The 17565-nt window shown below is 40.3% G+C and overlaps 2 protein-coding genes across 4 annotated transcripts; both read left to right on the top strand.

Moving 5' to 3' along the window:
• Positions 1 to 2101: 2101 nt before the first annotated feature.
• ptgfr (prostaglandin F receptor (FP)) lies at positions 2102 to 12797 on the top strand. 3 transcript variants are annotated; one of them, XM_029500963.1, is made up of 4 exons: positions 2111 to 2213; positions 2653 to 2710; positions 9035 to 9849; positions 11415 to 12797. In XM_029500963.1, the coding sequence occupies exons 3-4, from the start codon at positions 9049 to 9051 to the stop codon at positions 11691 to 11693; spliced, it is 1080 nt and encodes a 359-aa protein (XP_029356823.1). In that variant the 5' UTR covers positions 2111 to 2213; positions 2653 to 2710; positions 9035 to 9048; the 3' UTR covers positions 11694 to 12797. The 3 variants fall into 3 exon arrangements, with proteins under 3 accessions (XP_029356822.1, XP_029356823.1, XP_029356824.1); XM_029500962.1 differs by lacking the exon at positions 2653 to 2710 and having other exon boundaries at positions 2102 to 2213; XM_029500964.1 differs by lacking the exons at positions 2111 to 2213; positions 2653 to 2710 and adding an exon at positions 8500 to 8696.
• A 1455-nt stretch (positions 12798 to 14252) lies between these two features.
• On the top strand, positions 14253 to 17503 carry btf3l4 (basic transcription factor 3-like 4). Its single transcript, XM_029500300.1, has 6 exons — positions 14253 to 14384; positions 14863 to 14924; positions 15534 to 15647; positions 15749 to 15950; positions 16889 to 16948; positions 17143 to 17503. The coding sequence occupies exons 2-6, from the start codon at positions 14871 to 14873 to the stop codon at positions 17187 to 17189; spliced, it is 477 nt and encodes a 158-aa protein (XP_029356160.1). The 5' UTR covers positions 14253 to 14384; positions 14863 to 14870; the 3' UTR covers positions 17190 to 17503.
• The last annotated feature ends 62 nt before the right edge of the window (positions 17504 to 17565 follow it).

Genomic DNA, 17565 nt, shown 5'->3' with positions numbered 1-17565 from the left:
TGCACTGGCTGCTGCTACTAGGTGTGCTCTGCACACCAAGTAGCCCTTCAGGTAGAAAAGTTGGATTTTAAAGGCTTCAAAGGACAAGCTGGCTGCAAATGATCCTGTTGTCACCGTTTTCCACTCGTGCTTGAGGCAGCATCATTATTTTTCGATGGCCACGGAAACATCAAGAGACAGGGAGTATGCAGAAATGACTGGGGCCAGAGGGATGATGCTGGCATTACTGTTTGAATTGGGATCTATAAATTTAAAACACATACCTCCCAAACTTGCAAGAACATATTTTCCAAAACGTTTAACTGTTTCGTCAAAACACTGCATCCTTTTGATACAAAACACTTTTTCAACTATGTGATGTTTTAGAGAAGAGTAATGAGTAATAAAAGCCACATTTGAGTTCAGCATGAAAGTGATGCTAGGATTCAGTATGCTTCTGTTGGAAAATAAGTAGAACGTGCCTCACACTCCCATTTCAAAAGATCCTAACATTTACTATTCATGATTCATATCAAAGTGTGTCGGAGACATCGGAATAAAACTGACAGACTCCCTTTTTTGCGATTTCACTATTTATGACATCACAACAACAATCAGAAGTTGTTAAAAATGTATGACCGAAAGCAACACACAAACAATGCGCTGATTTTTTCTAAATGAATTGTGATATTATGTGTGATCTTAATAGTTAATTTGTCCATTCATCCCTCTGGCGTGATATCATAAGGCTACCTGTAGGCCACCAACACAGGTGTAGGTGTGTGGGTATACTGCAATAGATCTGAAGGATACAGGATAAAAATAAACTAGTAAAAAGCACACACAGAAACAATGGGGAGTGACAGAAGCAGTCTTGTTTACTGGGAAGACTATATTGAATAATCAATGGAAGTGAAGGCAAAACAGGCTGTGATATTCTTTTCTAGATTTTCACTAAAACGTCTGGCGATTTGTTTTCAACATGATACTGAGTTAGACAGAAAATTCAGGATTAGATATGATTTACTATTTTATGTACCTTAATAACAAGAAAATCATTTGGCTTGTATATAAAGACATTTCAGTAGAGTCTAACAATAATTCCTCTCAAACATAATCAGAAATTGTGTGAAAAATAATAAGTCCTGGTCTTTTTCATCAAGAATAAACCTCAACCTCGTCCTTAGTTCTGCAGCAAATTCCAGCATGACACATATCACATATACCTGTCTGAAACTGCCTGACTCACAAATCTGCCTCATTCAATGCAGCTGAGCTACAGAAGAAAGCCAGAAAAAAAAAATTTCCAAAAATCCCCCCTGTGTCAAATTGTTCAAACAGATAAAAACTTCATCCGCTCAATAACTCTCACCATCTCCAACTTTTGCAAATCCAAAGTCTCTTCCTGTCAGCATCCATTAAAATAAGCGGTTAAACCTATTTTTTTTTTTTTTTGCCTTCTTATTATTCATTTAAATACAGGCTTTGTGTTGTGATTCTTCAGTGACACCTGGTGGACTCATTTGGGCTCAGCATTTTCTGTCCAGGATTGAGGGCCTACTGGTTCTGCTGCTGTCCTTCATTTTTTGTTCAAAATGTGAATTCAGTGTCATAATCAATCACCTGGCATTTTGAAAAAGCCTCTGCCAACTTAATTGCAGTTTCAACAGCTTTTGCTTTATTACTTTGCTCTGGCCAAATTAAATGAAATTTTTACTCAATTTAATTAAGCACCGTGCTTCGACATAAATGTTGAGATTTGTCAGGTTGACATTTTACTTCCTGATAAATTTGGAACACTTTAAATAAATAAATAAATAACTTTTGTTTATTTTCCCTGTTAATTAAAAACTCCAAGCCTGAAAAACCAAACTTGACAATGGATTAACAATTGAGTGATGATGCAGCTGTTACACCTCCTGAAGAGAATGAATTCCACTCATTGTTAATTTTTATTTTTGGTTTTTCTTGTTTGTTTTGCTTGCATTGCTAAACTACAGTGCTGTGCCTGTATCAAAGTTGCTTTTGATACAACCAGTGAACCAACAGGGAGGCAGGTTGACAGAAAGGCCAGACGGGAAGTCAAAATTCAGATAACAAGACTCAACTCCCGGGTAACAGATACAGATACAAACAGAAGGAAACAGAAATGATAACATAAACAGAAGGACAGAAACAAGAAAACAACGACCCGACAACACCGAGTGGAGCCGGAGATAGAAAATGGAAAACAGGTAAAAAGCGAAAAGTGACTACAAAGCCATGAAATGGTTTTGTATATACGTTTCTGCTTTATTTTACATTCTTTCACACTCATATTTTTGGATCCATGTCTGCACAACATTATCTTTAAGGCCTTTTTTTTTTTAACCTTTATTTGACAAATGTTAAGGTTAAAGGAGTTTACAGTAAATGTCAGAGGAGATAAAGATGGGGTGTTTGACACACATCTGAGTCTGAGGTCCGAGTCAGATTTAACAGGGACGTAGCAGAGCAGGATACGCTTTGGGCCACAGCATATAGCCAACTAGATCTTTCTATTGGTGAACTTCATCTATACTGGTATAATGGATAAAAACTAATTCTGATGGCGCGCAATAAATTTCTTTTGGTTGGACATCCATATAAACCTTTGCTTGACATGCTGCATTTTTCTGCTTCCTTGTGTTGTAGCTGTTGGACTTTTTATTTCTTGTCTTTTGTCTTGAATCACTGCTGCTGAGGAGCTAAGGTCAGTATAAGAAATCTTAGTATTTCAATCACATAAGCCCAACATAATATGATGAAATGCTCTGCTTTGGTCTGTTTTCTCTCAGACTAAAGGACTGAAGCTGTCTTTTGTGTGTTGATTCTACAACTTTCACAGAAAAGATGTGGCAACTCCACAAAAACCCCTATAGCACGAACATACCTCTTATCCAAGCTTTTTTTTATATAAATGTCATGTTTAATCAGATTAATTAATGAAACTGTTACAAAACAATACTCCCTCTAGTTTCTCTGATTTCCACTTTGATGTATATGACTTGGTCATCAGGGAGGTGGGAAGGCACTGACAACTGTCTCCTAATTCTCAGCTGTTACTGTCAGAAAATTCAACCGTCATGATACTTTGTCATGTCCTGGCACAGTTCGATCAAGCTGCGTTGGGGAAATGTGAAACATTTGACCAGCTGAGGGTGATGACTGGAGGTGATAAAAGCACAAGGCCAACCCAACCCAAATCCAGTTCAGCAAGGATTTTCTCTGTTCCTTCTTTCCTTGAACAAAATGTTTTTGACAATTTTTGCAACCAATTCCTCTCATTGCACCGACTCATAATTTTCCGAAAGGAAGGAAAGTGTTTTTGTCAGGCACTGAATGAGAGAAAAAAAAATGAAGGAAGGGAGACGAGGTGAGCGAGAACAGAACTTTTTCTTACCTGTGAATGCTGGCACATGAGTATTTTTGTCATTAGACAGAGACTTGGAGATGGAAGTGCTGCCGCTGCCAAAAAGTCTGTATTGTGGGTTATTTTCCCATCTCGTTCAATATACTTCTGCCTCCTGTACCCTTGTGTGCAGTTGGTCTATTCCAGCAGCCCCCATTTGAAGCAGTCAACAAAAGAATGTGATTGCACTTCCGTGGCTGTGCTTGCTGTGCATCAGTACCATCTGCCCCTCTGCCGATCATTACAGCACACAGATACTGTGACACAACACCTGAAGGTGTAATGTCACCACGGAGAAAATTTCATCAAGAGTCACCTTGTTGGAAGATTTGTGACCATTAGGCCGGATGAGAAAACTTAAGGAGAAAGTTTCATCACCACTTTGACAGGGCAGGACATCCTGTTTGAACAGTACAGTAACAGACTTAGACACTCAGTTGATTCTGTTTGGTTTTCTTTTTTTTCCCCTTCTTCTTTCAAAATTATAATTTCAGTGATTTTTTTAAAAATCTGTTTATTTCTTCCTGAGACACAAAGCACATTAAATAGAAATGAACTCAGATTTTTTTCTCTAAGATTTCTTCTTCATGGTGATTTTTCTGTCACCCTTGAGATACGGTGGATAGCACAGTATAATCCCTTGCTAACAATCAGCTCTCCTCTGTATACTGAGGAGGTTGAGACAGAAGCTTGTAGGTCAGGACTGAAGAGGCTTCACAGGGCGTTTGGACATAAACACTACGTACCAGACGTATGAGTATTACAGAAGCTGATGTGCTCCTTAGTTGGGGGAAATGTCTTTGAGGGCTTTCTGTGAAACAGGAAATACTTTGATTTGATTTGAACAGGAAATAATTTGACTATGACGACAACGTGACAATCACAGATCCACGTTTTTGTAGAACTTATCCAGAGGTTTGAACGAGAATAGATTAAGTTTCTATTTGACCCTGCAAATGCTTCTTTTCACTTTGCTATAATTTGTGAAAGAACATGTCAAAAAAGAGTGAAGCAGGCTCTTGAAACAACTTGTGTTGCGCAGGAGGAAATTTGTTTTTGGATGGCAGAAGTAGGTCAGAATGTATTTAACTTTTAGGTCACCCCCAGGGAAGGGCAATAACCGAATCTAAGAATCTAAGAATACATATTTCAGAGTTCCTAAACTTCACTTGAACTTTTATCTGAAGAAAATGCCACACACACAGGGATGGATAATATGGATGGGACAGTTTTAGATAGTGACTGTGATGGTAACAGAATAAACCTTTTATATGAAAAATAAAGTAAAACAACATCTAGTTCAGCTGTATTTCTTCATGCTAATTGCAGATATACTGTGTTCAGGATGATCGGGATGTGCAGTTGAGAGGTTTTCAGCCTCAGCTGCCTGACAAGCCAGCTAGTTCACAGGAAGTGTTTGATGAGGCTACTCCAAGCACTGGGCAGAGGTCACGACACGGTGGCCATCTATATGATGGCCCAGGAGTCTGTGAGAGTGAAGAGGTGGGGTCATTGACTGCACTCTGTTAATGCTCCTTGTTGTGATTGAGGGGGCATGGAGAATGTCTCCCTGCTTGTTTGAGTAATCAGACACGTCATAGTTTTCAGTCACATGACTCGCGCTGACAACTGGAGGGCAAAAAAAAACAACAAAAAAAACTGGCAGCTTACGCCAGAGAACAACAATGCAAGCCTGTCAATTTTTCAAACAGTTTCAAGCCGTGAATATGTAGATCATATCTCTAAGGAATAAAATAAAAGATGTAAGATAAACTGCAAGTTTCCAGTAGATTGCGTCCTTGGCAGGGATAGTTACTCACAGTTCAGGAGGAAGTTACTTTCTTTAGTAGATTCCAAACAGTTCCAGGATGAAGACGTGATGCTCCGATGACGAGTCTAAGTTTCCAGACTTCGCTCCAGTGTCTTCTACAGGACTGAATAAGTCTCTGAAATCAGTCACCTGATGTGAAGGAACCTCTCTCTCTCCTCTAAAACTTGCTTGCTGGTTTAGCAACAATGTCGTACTGGCTTGCTGTGGCTAACTAGCCAGCTATGCTAACACTGTTGGCCAGTCTGGGACGATGTAGCTAGCTTCGCTAACTAACTACAAACACAAACACTCACTGTAGAATGACTCAAAAACGATATATCTTTCCGACGAATTCCGGCACTCCACAGTTTATTCTTGAAGTCTTCTCAGCTGTAGGTTACACACTGTTGACTATAAGATTGTTCAGTACAAAACCGTTTGTCGTTTTTCTTTCTTTAAAAATCACCGCCATGTTTCCGCTTCATTACCTTCCCGCCATCCCACTCAATTGTTTTCCTGTCTCTCTCCCTGTCACATGACCTTCTCCTGACACTCTGATTGGCTCTCCCTCTTCTTCGACAGCCAAATATCAGTTGGAAACGAAAACCATCACAGAAATACTTAAATATAAAACCCAGAAGTATAAAAAATAAACCCACAGGTAAATATCACACTACAGTTTTGTAAATACTTCTTTAGTAATCTCAAGCATGTAATAAAAGTAAATACTCCCATTTCTTTTCACTAAAAGATGTCAATATATCCAAAGACACAAAACAATAACTCTTCACAGTATATATTTTCTTGTATAGTTCAAAGTGACAAACCCATTTCAAAATAATGACTCTTCTTTTAACCCAAAATAATAACAGGGTTACAAAAAAAAATAGCTGGCGGCAGCAGACAGGCAGAGAAAGTAACGTTCTTTGCCCTCCAGGAGGCGTTCCCAGAGTGGCGTGACGTCACATGAAAACTATGAATTGTCACCTAAAGGCCCAAAGCAGGAGCACCAAACCTTTAAGAGTGTGTGAACAATTACTGCAAACAGATAGTTGGGTTTACTCAAAAACCCCAGAGTGAAATTTATTCTTCTGTTTAACTAGAACTTCCCAAAAACAGGGATAGATATGAAGCAGATATGTGAGTTTGTGTGTCGTGGAAAAAATCTGAGCGATGGATAGGTGACCTGGACCCGGGTGACCCTGCCCTTGCCCAGTGTGAACTGGGATTGGCTCCAGCCCCCCTACGACCTGGAAATGGACAAGCAGTAGAAGATGAATGAATGAATGAATGAATTTATTTGGAAATTTCTCATGGAAATTCATAACTTTTTATAAAGTGAATGTTTGAGAAAGAATTTGTCAGATTACAACAGCAAAAATCCTTAGAAAATTTCTAAAAACTTGAGAGCTGAGAGCTCCTCTTCTTTCTTTGTAGAATCCTTTTTTTCAACTGCAGCAGTTACAGCTCTGAGTCTTCTTTGGTGAGTCACAACCAGATGGATTAGAGCAGTTTATCCTGTTCAGATCTTCTCCATCTAGATTCGATTTTATTGAAAGCATCTGAACTGCCTTCTTCAGGTCTCTCCACAGAGCTTCAGTGGGCTTAGGCTCCTCCAGTGATGTCTTGGCTGTGTGCGTCAAGTCTGGTGTGGATCTGTGCCCTCAGTTTAAGGTCATGAGAACTGAGAAGCTGGTTTTCTTCAAGAAACTCTCCTTACTTCGGCTCCTTCATTAATTCTCCTCTGACTGCTCTCCCTTTTTTCTGCTGCTGTGGATCACTGTGACAGTTATTTTATCAGTCAGTCAGTATTAAATTGTGTAATTTAGCTTCAGATGTACTTGAGAACATTAAAGGATGAAAGGAAATGATAATAAAACAAAAACCCTTGCCAGAACAGGGAGCTTGGGTGCTCATTAGCACTTGGTCAGCTTTGTCAGTTACAAGATAACAGACTGCATAAGAAAAAATTAAAGATGCTAACTACACTGACCTTTCTGATGTGTCTGCTTGTCTCTCATTTTGGTCACCACACTCTCTTCATCTGAGTCTCAGCATGATTGAGGCTTAAACTTGCATGAATCTGAGCTTCTCCTTCAATCGTCACCAAAACTTGAGACTTGAGAGAGCCAGATTTTGCAGACACTCTTCTACGAACACTGTGCAAGCTGCCATCAGTTACAAAACATAAAATACATTACCATTATCAGCTTATCACCTTTAGTTTCACCCCTCAACCTGATGGAGGCAAGCAGAATCTCTTGTGTCGGAAAACTGTTGCTGAACTTATTATTTATCAAGTTTTCTTTTCCTATCACTGACCACTAATCATTTCACATAGCAGCCTGAACAAAAGGTTGAAATGGTGTTTGTTGATTTGATAATTGTAGGAATCCCTGCAACACCTCCAGCCTGTTGGTCTCCAGACAGCAACGTTCAGGTCACAGTTTATTTAAAAACCTTTTCAGCAATTTTTCTGAAATCAGAATAAAACAGGCAGTTGATGGGAAAAAAATGAAAAAAATGCATGAAACACACTTTATTTTGAAAATAAATTCCATCAGCAGCTAATGAACTGATGAAACTAGCATCTGTTTGTGAAATGGAGCATGCCTGGGCCCCTAGCCTTTCTTACCACTGTGGCTGAGCAGCCCGAGGCTATTAAACCAACTGCCAAGAGAAAAAAACTGAAGGTGTGATCATCTCAATAAAAGGCGAAACAACCCAATGATCTATCTAACCAAAAGAAGCAGAAAGGCTCCTTTTCAAAATATTATCATGTCTGCTGCTGGAAACAGCGTTTTGTAAATCCGAAAATTGTGCTTTTTTTTGCAAAAAACAAACAAACAAAACAAACAAAACAAAAACTCATTTGGATTTCTAATATGACACAATTTAAAGAAAATAACCTCAGGGTATATTCTAATGCACTCACTGAAATACTTAGTACTTCTTGCACTGTAGGAAGTCGATAACCTGCTTCTGTTGTGCAAACACAAGCAGCAGTACGCTCAAACAACAGACACTAAACGTGACTTAGTGCTTCTCAGACGTGAAATTTTGGAAATACAGCGATAAACAACAATAGGCATTTTAATATTATTGATATTATTTAATTATTATTTCTTATTATTTTTTATTAATTTATATTAATTAATATTGACGTTTCACAATCGTGCGTAATTACGTGAATTGGCATCAGGACTATAATATGGCAAAAAAAAAAAAAGAAAAGTTGGCCAGTAGTCAACTCCCTCGCTACTTTGGATTTGAAGGGAGGATGCGACAGATGTGTGCAGCCACTGAGAGGGCTTTGATTTGAACAGACTAAGGCTGGTCCGCCTCTCACCAAAGTCCAGCTGAGCGCAGACGGAGCGCAGCGGCTCGGCAGGACTGAGGGGAGCCGTGCTGGGACATTGACTGTCATTTACACTGTCACTTTGTTTTTACTGACCATCAGGAAAGCCGGAGAGCGAGGTGAGCTGCTGACTTATGGCGATGCGGGTGAGAGGAGACCAAAGCTGAAGTACCAGCTTTTGACCAGATATTCTTTTTTCATAGTACATCTCCCGAGTGTCTTTTTTTTTTTACAGCTTTATGCTCCAACTATGACGGACATTATGTGTCATCATCTCAAAGTGAATGAGCTGCCTTTTAATCACGTTATTATGAAGTAGAATCAAAGAAGCTATGACTTTTGGTCGAAGTTTTTAAAGTTTGATTTAAAAGTGTTCTCCGGATGTTTTTTTTTTTTTTTTTACAAAAACAGTATTTTGGAAGAAATGATAAGACTGTTCTCCTTTTACCTATTTCAGATTTCATCTCCAACATGTCAACCAATGAGAGCTCAGTTTCAGGCTGCAGGTCAGAGATCAGACCCAACAACAGCAGCTGCAGCCAGAGGGACATCAATCAGACCATCACTGCCTCCATCATTTCCATGACGGTGGGAATCTTCTCCAACAGCCTCGCCCTCTTCATCCTGGTCAAATCTTTCAAACACCTGCGGACCAAGTCCAGGGCATCCTTCCTGTTGTTTGCCAGCAGCCTGGTGGTCACAGACCTGCTGGGTCACCTCATCAATGGCTCCCTGGTGATTTTTGTCTACAGCTCTCAGAAGAAATGGGAGACATTTGACCCTCACCACATAGTGTGCTGCATTTTCGGCGTGTGCATGGTGTTCTTTGGTCTGAGCCCCTTGTTCCTTGGAAGTGCCATGGCAGTGGAGCGCTGCCTCGGGGTCACCAGGCCCATCTTCCACTCCACTGTGTTAGCTCCCCACCATATGAGAAAGCTGCTGGGTCTCACCTGGCTGCTCGCCGCCCTGGTGGCTGTGCTCCCTGTGCTGCTGCAGAAGCCTTACAGGGTTCAGAGCTCCAGAAGCTTTTGCTTTTTCCACCTGGAGGAACACAAAGATTGGCTGGAGGTGTTCCTGCCCCTGCTATTCTCTGTCCTGGGGCTGATGGCCCTGCTCATCTCCATTGTATGCAACACCCTGACAAGTTTTGCTCTGCTGCAGGCCAGACTGCGCCGCAAGCATCAGTGCAGAGGCACACCTTACCACATAGAGATGATCTGCCAGCTCCTGGCCATCATGTTGGTGTCCTGCATCTGCTGGGGCCCATTACTGGTAAGAATTAATCTTCAACCCCTTTAATGACAGAGGACATGCGAACACTACAGAAACCATGAAATTGAGTTGGAAATGCATTTCAATCCCTTCGTTTTTCCAGCTGATCTCAATTTGTCAGTGCAGTGATGTTGGTTTTTGAATCAAATCAAATCAAATCAGATTTATTTGTATAGCGCCAAATCATAACAAAGTTACATCAAGGCACTTTACATATAGAGCAGGTCTAGACCAAACTCTTTATAAATTTATTTAAAGAGACCCAACAGACCCAACAGTGAATGAGACTTAAACCTGGTAAGTCCCCTCATTTTTGATGTAGGATGAAAAAATAAGTCAGAAATTACTTTGAAAGAAATAATGCTGCTATTCAGTCCTTCTGGAGCTCTTATCACTTAAACAGTGTAGCCTTTCTTCTGCATGCCTAGAAAATTGCAGTATGCGCTGACCCAGAGAGCACACCCTTCAAAATATCCACATTATTTTGGCTGAATAGTACATGTGTTTGAAGCCCCTCAAATGTGCTTTCTGTGACTTGGTCACTTCATAGCCCCCTTATTACGGCTCATCAAGTTCCTTGAGTCAAATGGCAGAAACACTGATTATATTTGAGATAAAGTTTTTTCTGGTTTTCTGAAAATAGTTGATTTAAGAACATTTTCTTTTATAACCAAACACTGTAGTGTTTACAGCACAGAGGAAATGTGTAACCATGCTTTTGAAATTCTGGATATGCAGTGAGGGTTGGCATGTTTGCAAAGTGGGTTTTTTTAGATACACTCCTAGGGTTAGGGTTAACCCTAACCCTAACCTAAAAAATACACCAGATCCATGTTCAAAATAAAGCATTAATGAAAAAACTCTTTAGTAAATGTTGACAACATGGTCTTAAAATTCATGTCCAACATAAGCAACTAAAACCAAAACACACGTATGTGTTGTGAAACATAAAATTGCATTGAATGACTTCATATCTGTGGGAGAGACTGACTCTTTTGCTTATGAGACAACTCAGGCACCATACGTCTCCAGAAGACAAGCTGGATGACATAATTGCTGCTTTCTTCTGCCGAACAAAAAGACTATTCTAAAAAAAAATTTGCATTTCCTACAAAAGCACGGGGCAACACAATTAAGACTTCAATTAAGCAATTAAGTCAAATTATTCAGTAAAAAAATAATAGTTTCGAATTCATCTAACAAGTTCTATTTAGCTTGTTATTTTTCTATTGAAGGTGCCATGTGTAAGAATTTCTCCAACAGTGAAAAGCAACAGCATTGTTGACTCCTGCTACGCTTCTATTTCTAGCATTTCTTCTGCTGGAACAAATAACCAGCAAACTGAGCGTGGCGATTTATATTAGGGCTTCATTTTGTCGCTGTAAAGTCCAGTCTAGCCTTAGTTGGGCAGGAGAGGATGAAGTGTTAACATAACTAACCGTAACTAAGCCTACATATTACTGGATTTCTGCACCTACTGAAACATTACCTCTTTAAACATCATTTCTATTGAACCAATAAATGACTTAGACATTATGTCCATTATCTTACGACTGCTCTGCCAGATCCATATCACCATTCTTAGCACCAGAATCAAGGATGAACCTGCCGCTCCCACTCTCTTGCTCGTGGTACGTATGGCGACGTGGAACCAGATCCTGGACCCGTGGGTCTACATTCTGCTGAGGATGGCTGTTCTGAGGAAACTCTTCGTGCTGCTCCACTGCTGCTGGCCTTCCAGGTTTTACAACCTACAGAGGTGGCGTTTCAACACGCTTGGCAGCTCTGTGGAGACAAACAACTTGGGTTCTGGTCCATCTCAAACAATCAAATCGATCACCTGAACCCTGGTCTGGATGGTTCTGACCTGAGATCACCTGACAATGGAAAAAAAAAAAATAGGGCTGTGAAGCTGCAGACAACTCTGTTGGAATGAAATAATTTGCAATTGTTTGTGGAGAGTCTTTTGTCATTTTGCTTCTGTAACTAGATCCCCATAAACCAGTCTGTTAATACTGTGATGAATTTCAGTGTCTTTTACTGTTAATCCTGCTGAGATATGCATTTGGCTGCTCCCATTAACTGTCACTGTCAGCAGCTGCTCACAAACACAGTGAAGCCTCCACATGTGTTTCATCTGTTTGGTAAAGTAATTATTGAATTGTTGTTAAAATTGTAATATACAGATATTATCAAATCTCTGTCTGTCGATCTATCTATATTACAGAGAGATGTAATGTTTATTTTTCTGTCTTTATATCTCTGGGTCAAACTGTGTATTAAGATGAAATTGAAAAACATTCCAGTTCATTGAATGCTATCGCTGATCAGAGGTGGACAGAGTACACAACTTCACTACTTGAGTAAAAGTACAGATACTCCTTGTCAAATATTATTCCAATACAAGTAAAAGTAGCTTTGGCAAAATATTTCTTAAGTGAAAGTATTTTTTTTCTTGAAAAAGTTCTAAAGTATATATATATATATATATATATATATAAAGAAAATACCTCAGGAATACAGGAAAGGAAAGTAGCTTTACTGTCATTATACTGATGCGATTCGGCTACAGACATGTTTATAGCTCAAAAATACCATAAAGAGGCCCTACTAGAACCGGTCTTTGGAGGGATCTCTGGAGTGGTTCAGTCCGGTCCAGAGGTCTCCAGCTCCGGTTCTGGAGTGGTTCGGTCCAGTCCAGCTTCAGCTCCGGTCCTGGAGTGGTTCGGTCCTGTCCAGAGGTCTCCAGCTTGGGTCCTGGAGTGGTTTGGTCCGGTCCATCTCCAGCTCCGGTCCTGGAGCAATTCGGTCCGGTCTTGGAGGGGTTCGGTCCGGTCCAGAGGTCTCCAGCTCCGGTCCTGGAGGGCCACTGTCCTGCATGTTTTAGATGTTTCCTGCTTCAACACACCTGATTCAAATGATCAGCTCGTCATCAAGCTCTGCTGAAGTCTGATCAGGAGTCACTCATTTGAATCAGGAAACATCCAGGACCGGATTTGGAGACCTCTGGTCCGGTCTCTAGTCTGTAGTCTGTACAAAACATATTTTATATGGACATAATAAACAGTCTCAAACTCCGGGGGGTCTGGTCTCTGCTGTGTGTTACCTTGTGTTGCTGTCTCTGTTATTCACCTTGATTAATGTGCTCCACGTGTAGTTCCTCCTCTGCCTCCTTTTATCATTGTACTTCTTCTCATAGATTCAGGATGACGGCAAGAATTAGAGAGTTAGAGTCGCGGCTCCGCACTTTTAGCTAGCTCAGCTAATGCTAGTGTAGCTAGCTATAAAGCTAAGTCTGTTTCACCTTAGCTTGGCTCGTTGACGCTGGTAACCATGGTAACTAGCACACACAGAAGAGGAAAGGTGGAGCAGGTGAACACATGGACCGGCTTTATTCAAACATCACAACACAGTTTGATCCCACTGACTATAAAGCTTACAGCGGCTACAGTTACACTCACTTCTCACACGGTTCATCGGAGAGAGGGACAAACACGCAACGCAACATAGCTACGTGCTGACCACGTCACACATTACCCACAAGCCCACCTGCTTAAAGGGATAAAGCACAGCAGCCATGGGACAAGTGAACAAGAGACTCAGGACAGAAGACCCGGAGTCGGATCCCCTAAAGTGGAGCTGTGTGGACATTAACCAGCTGTTTTAGCACAATGTCTCATGTGCCACAAGTATCGACATACAGTTCAATACAGCTCCCCATTGCTGAGCCTGTTTTGTGTTTGTAAAACTTTTATCATCTAATCGCTACAAAAACAAGCTGTTTCTCTGTCATGTTGGGAAATAAAGCACATTGCAGTGTAAAAGTGAGGCAGCATGTCTCTGTATCTCTGTTTTATGAGTGATGCATGTAAATTTCCCTCAGGACAAATAAAGTAGATATCTATCATATTTATAATAAAAAAAAAATAGTTTAAAAAATATAAAAATTTTTTGTTTCCCACTTCGGGATATAAATGAAAAATACAGATGGAGGATTTTTTTTCTGCCGTTTGAACTGCCACCCCACACCAAGAAGAGCGGGGTTTGATTCCAGGTGTAGGCACCCCTAGGTGAATGTAAATGTAATGTAAATGTAACCTAGGTTAAGTGATGAAAGTGTAACTTGAGCGGCATGGTAGCGTAGTGGTTAAAGATGTGGCCTCCACGAACACAAATGAGTAGAATAAGAATGGGGTGTATGATGGGGAGTAGATGAAGAGTATGCGTGAATGAGAGTATAGGTGGGTGTGTGTGAATGCAGGTTTTTTTTTTTTTTTTGTGCTTTTTCTTTTTGGGGAGCAAGAATGTAATCTCACAGTCTGACCCACACTCCGGAGCAGAAGGTGGCGGTAATGCACCATTAGGATAGATGCCAACCGCCGTAAAACAACAGGAAGAAGAAGAAGAAAAAGACGAAGAAGAAGAAGAAGAAGAAGAAGAAGGAGAGGGAAATTATCCCATATGGAGTGTGACGTCATCTCTTCCTCATAACCTCCATCTTTCGGCGGCGCATGTGTGTTTGGACGTCTGAGCAGGTTTGCAATGAAATTTGTTGGCTGGTGCGCCGTGCTCGGTGTCTGCGAGTGTGCGTGTGTCCCTGCATGCATTGATCGGAGACTGTGTGTGTCTATGTGTGCGTTCGGTCTGTCAGGCCCTTGTGTTGTGTTTGTATCTCTGCAGCAGCGACACACACACACACACACACACACACACGCACAGACCAGGTTGATGCGACAAGTTGCAGCTGGTCTCCTCTTCTTCTCTCCTGTTGTTGTGTCTCGTTAAAAAAAACCAAAAAGCAACGCATTTTCTTGTTGTGTTGCATTGACTCACATTGTGTGTCTGCAGCAGCTGATGTTGTTGCAGCTCTGATCCAAAAAACAGCATCATGGATTTTTTATTTTTTTTGGTTTTCTTTTCTTTTTTCTGGATTTCTATTGTTTATCTACTTACACATGTCTTTATATTACCTTCCATCAACATCAGCTCCATCATCTGTTTGTCACGCTGTAGGTGAGAACATGAACCAGGAGAAACTGGCAAAACTTCAAGCCCAGGTCCGAATAGGAGGAAAGGTGGGTTGGTACCCAGGAAGTCCTTCCACTTTGTTTCAGAATGAGAAGTAATGTTAACTGAGGTGGGATGTTATTGGCAGATAAAGAAAACATGAGACAGATTCCCATTCAATCAATGCATTGACACCATGCTTGACTACAGTTTCCTCCCCCACACACACACAGTACATGTGGATTATTGTGGTGTTGCAACGCTTTTCAGTTCAGCAAAATAAATACAGTGTCTGAAAAATAGGGTACATTTTTGATTATTCCAAGTTAAACAGTGATGGGGGATTTTTGTGTTTGCTATTCAGACCTGTTTAATCCTTTAATCTCATTCAGTAGATGTAAAAAGTTTTCTCCTGCTCTATTTACGGCTAAAATTCAACTTTTTCAAATAGCACTTCTGCCTGTTACTCTACAATGAGCTTGATGTTTCATGTAAATGATCTGATCACAGTGTCTTAGTGAGATCACAGTGTAGTACTTTTTTGCATGCTTTGAATGTTTCTTTTTGGGCTGTTGGTCAGATAAAAAAAAAGGCTTCTGGGGAATTATTTTATCATTAAATGAACAAACTGTTTTGTTCCTGGTGCTGTCTGAGTCCTCTCTGCACATTGGTTTCAGGGCTCTGCACGCAGAAAGAAGAAGGTGGTTCACCGAACTGCAACTGCCGACGACAAAAAGCTTCAGAGTTCCTTAAAGAAGTTGGCTGTGAACAACATTGCTGGAATTGAGGAGGTAGATTGGAATGAATTGGCTGTATGTTAGGAAATCTCAAACACTAATCCAAGTTCAGGAGGACGCATGTAAGTGTTAACTGAGCGGCCCTCTTTCCTTAGGTGAACATGATCAAGGACGACGGAACGGTGATCCACTTCAACAACCCCAAAGTTCAGGCCTCTCTGTCGGCCAACACCTTCGCCATCACGGGCCACGCTGAGACCAAGCAGCTGACAGAGATGCTGCCGGGCATCCTGAGTCAGCTGGGAGCAGACAGCCTGAGCAGCCTGCGCAAACTGGCAGAACAGTTCCCCCGGCAAGGTGGGTGGGCTTGTTGGCGCTGGGGGTGAAAAGTTAGGTCCACAGTTAACAGGTAAAAGAATATATATAAAAAGTGTTCTACTGAGAAATCAGTTTTAGAAAGTCAGCGTGTCACTGCTGTGAAGGAGGTGGTTTATTTATTTTTTTGTCTTTTTGAGTTAAGGTGAGTCACGTCCTGTGTTTAACTTGTAGGAAAGAGAAGCTGTTCATCGCCTCCTTTGTGGTTTTAGCATTTTGTGTATCTGTCTCTCCAACAGTTCTTAAACTTTCTCCCTTTTTCTATAAAAGTGTTTCTGTGCAGTTTTATTGACGATCTGTTGGACACCCTGACTAATAGGAAAGGGAGGTCTAACGTCGCTCTGTAATCTGTGAAGTATGTTTTTCTTTAATGCAGTATAGCAGTACGTCTGCAGTATGTTGTTGTTCATTGAGAAAAAGCACTTGTGTTACTCTTTCTTTTTGCCTTCAAACCTTTTGAGAATGCAACCACCAACAACGTAACAATTCATATTTTTTTTTAAACTCTTCAGCCTGCCACAGCCACAGGCTCACTCATTCCCACCCAAACAAAACAGCAGAAGTTTAAAAATTAGGTCACAGTAATTTTCAGGTAAAACAAAGAGGGCTAAATAGTATTTCTAATGGGAACTAGTTTCAACAGTGGATGACTACACATTTGCTGCAGTTGCACCAAAACTAATTTTACTTTCACAATAAAAAAAAGTGCAAAAATAAAAAAAAAACATGGAGCTTTATGACACACAGGAATAAGCTTTAGAAGACGTTGGTCACACAGACGGCAGAATAAATAGCTCAGAAAAACTTTTTTCTAAAGAAAAATATGGACCATAGTTTGAGTTAATATTTAAGAAAATATCACATACCTTGACATTCCAAATAAATATAAATCTGTTTTTATTTTGAACATTTCTTCTCAGCTCTTGACAGCAAGGCTCCAAAGGCGGCAGACATTGAGGAAGAAGACGATGATGTTCCAGGTATGGTCAAATTCCACTGAGATAGATATATATATATATATATATATATATATATATATATATATATATATATATATATATATATATATTTTTTTTTTTTTTTTTTTTTTTTTTATCGAACACATGCAGATCACATCAAATAATTTCTTTTTCTTTTCTTTTTTTTTCTTCACATCATGTCTTTCCTTTCTCAGATCTGGTGGAGAATTTCGACGAAGCCTCAAAGAACGAGGCAAACTGACGCACGTTGAGTTTTTCGTGCGACCGGATGGACTGCAATGAGATGAGAGAGCTGGTCCGGCGTTTTTAAAGTCTAAGTTATCCAGACATATCAGACACTATCCCAACAAAACCTGAGACTTTTATACTCCACAATGACGCCAGAATGTCCCTGACTGGCTTGTGCGCCTAGAAAAGAAATACTCCCTCTTGGGAAACGGTTAAAGCCCTTCACCACATTGTCAGTCATGGTCAGGATCACAGTGTTCGTTAAAATCAACCTTAGGATTTCTTTTTGTTTTATGGAACAAAATAAAAGTGATTTTAACATTTTTAGATGGTGTTGTGGTCAATGGAGATTCTGATTATTGGCAATGATTCTGATCCAAAGTCATACT

The sequence above is a fragment of the Echeneis naucrates genome, chromosome 4 (assembly GCF_900963305.1).
Source record: "Echeneis naucrates chromosome 4, fEcheNa1.1, whole genome shotgun sequence".
NCBI classification, from domain to species: Eukaryota; Metazoa; Chordata; class Actinopteri; order Carangiformes; family Echeneidae; genus Echeneis; species Echeneis naucrates.
This window is presented reverse-complemented; position numbering and strand designations above follow the sequence as displayed.

What these genes read in the sequence shown, in the direction of transcription:
- ptgfr (XM_029500962.1), top strand. Translation starts at nt 9,049, where the DNA reads ATGTCAACCAATGAGAGCTCAGTTTCAGGCTGCAGGTCAGAGATCAGA. An exon ending in TCTGCTGGGGCCCATTACTG is followed by an intron (nt 9,850 to 11,414) that starts GTAAGAATTAAT and finishes CTGCTCTGCCAG; the next exon opens with ATCCATATCACCATTCTTAG.
- btf3l4 (XM_029500300.1), top strand. Translation starts at nt 14,871, where the DNA reads ATGAACCAGGAGAAACTGGCAAAACTTCAAGCCCAGGTCCGAATAGGA. An exon ending in AGGTCCGAATAGGAGGAAAG is followed by an intron (nt 14,925 to 15,533) that starts GTGGGTTGGTAC and finishes CATTGGTTTCAG; the next exon opens with GGCTCTGCACGCAGAAAGAA. An exon ending in AGAACAGTTCCCCCGGCAAG is followed by an intron (nt 15,951 to 16,888) that starts GTGGGTGGGCTT and finishes ATTTCTTCTCAG; the next exon opens with CTCTTGACAGCAAGGCTCCA.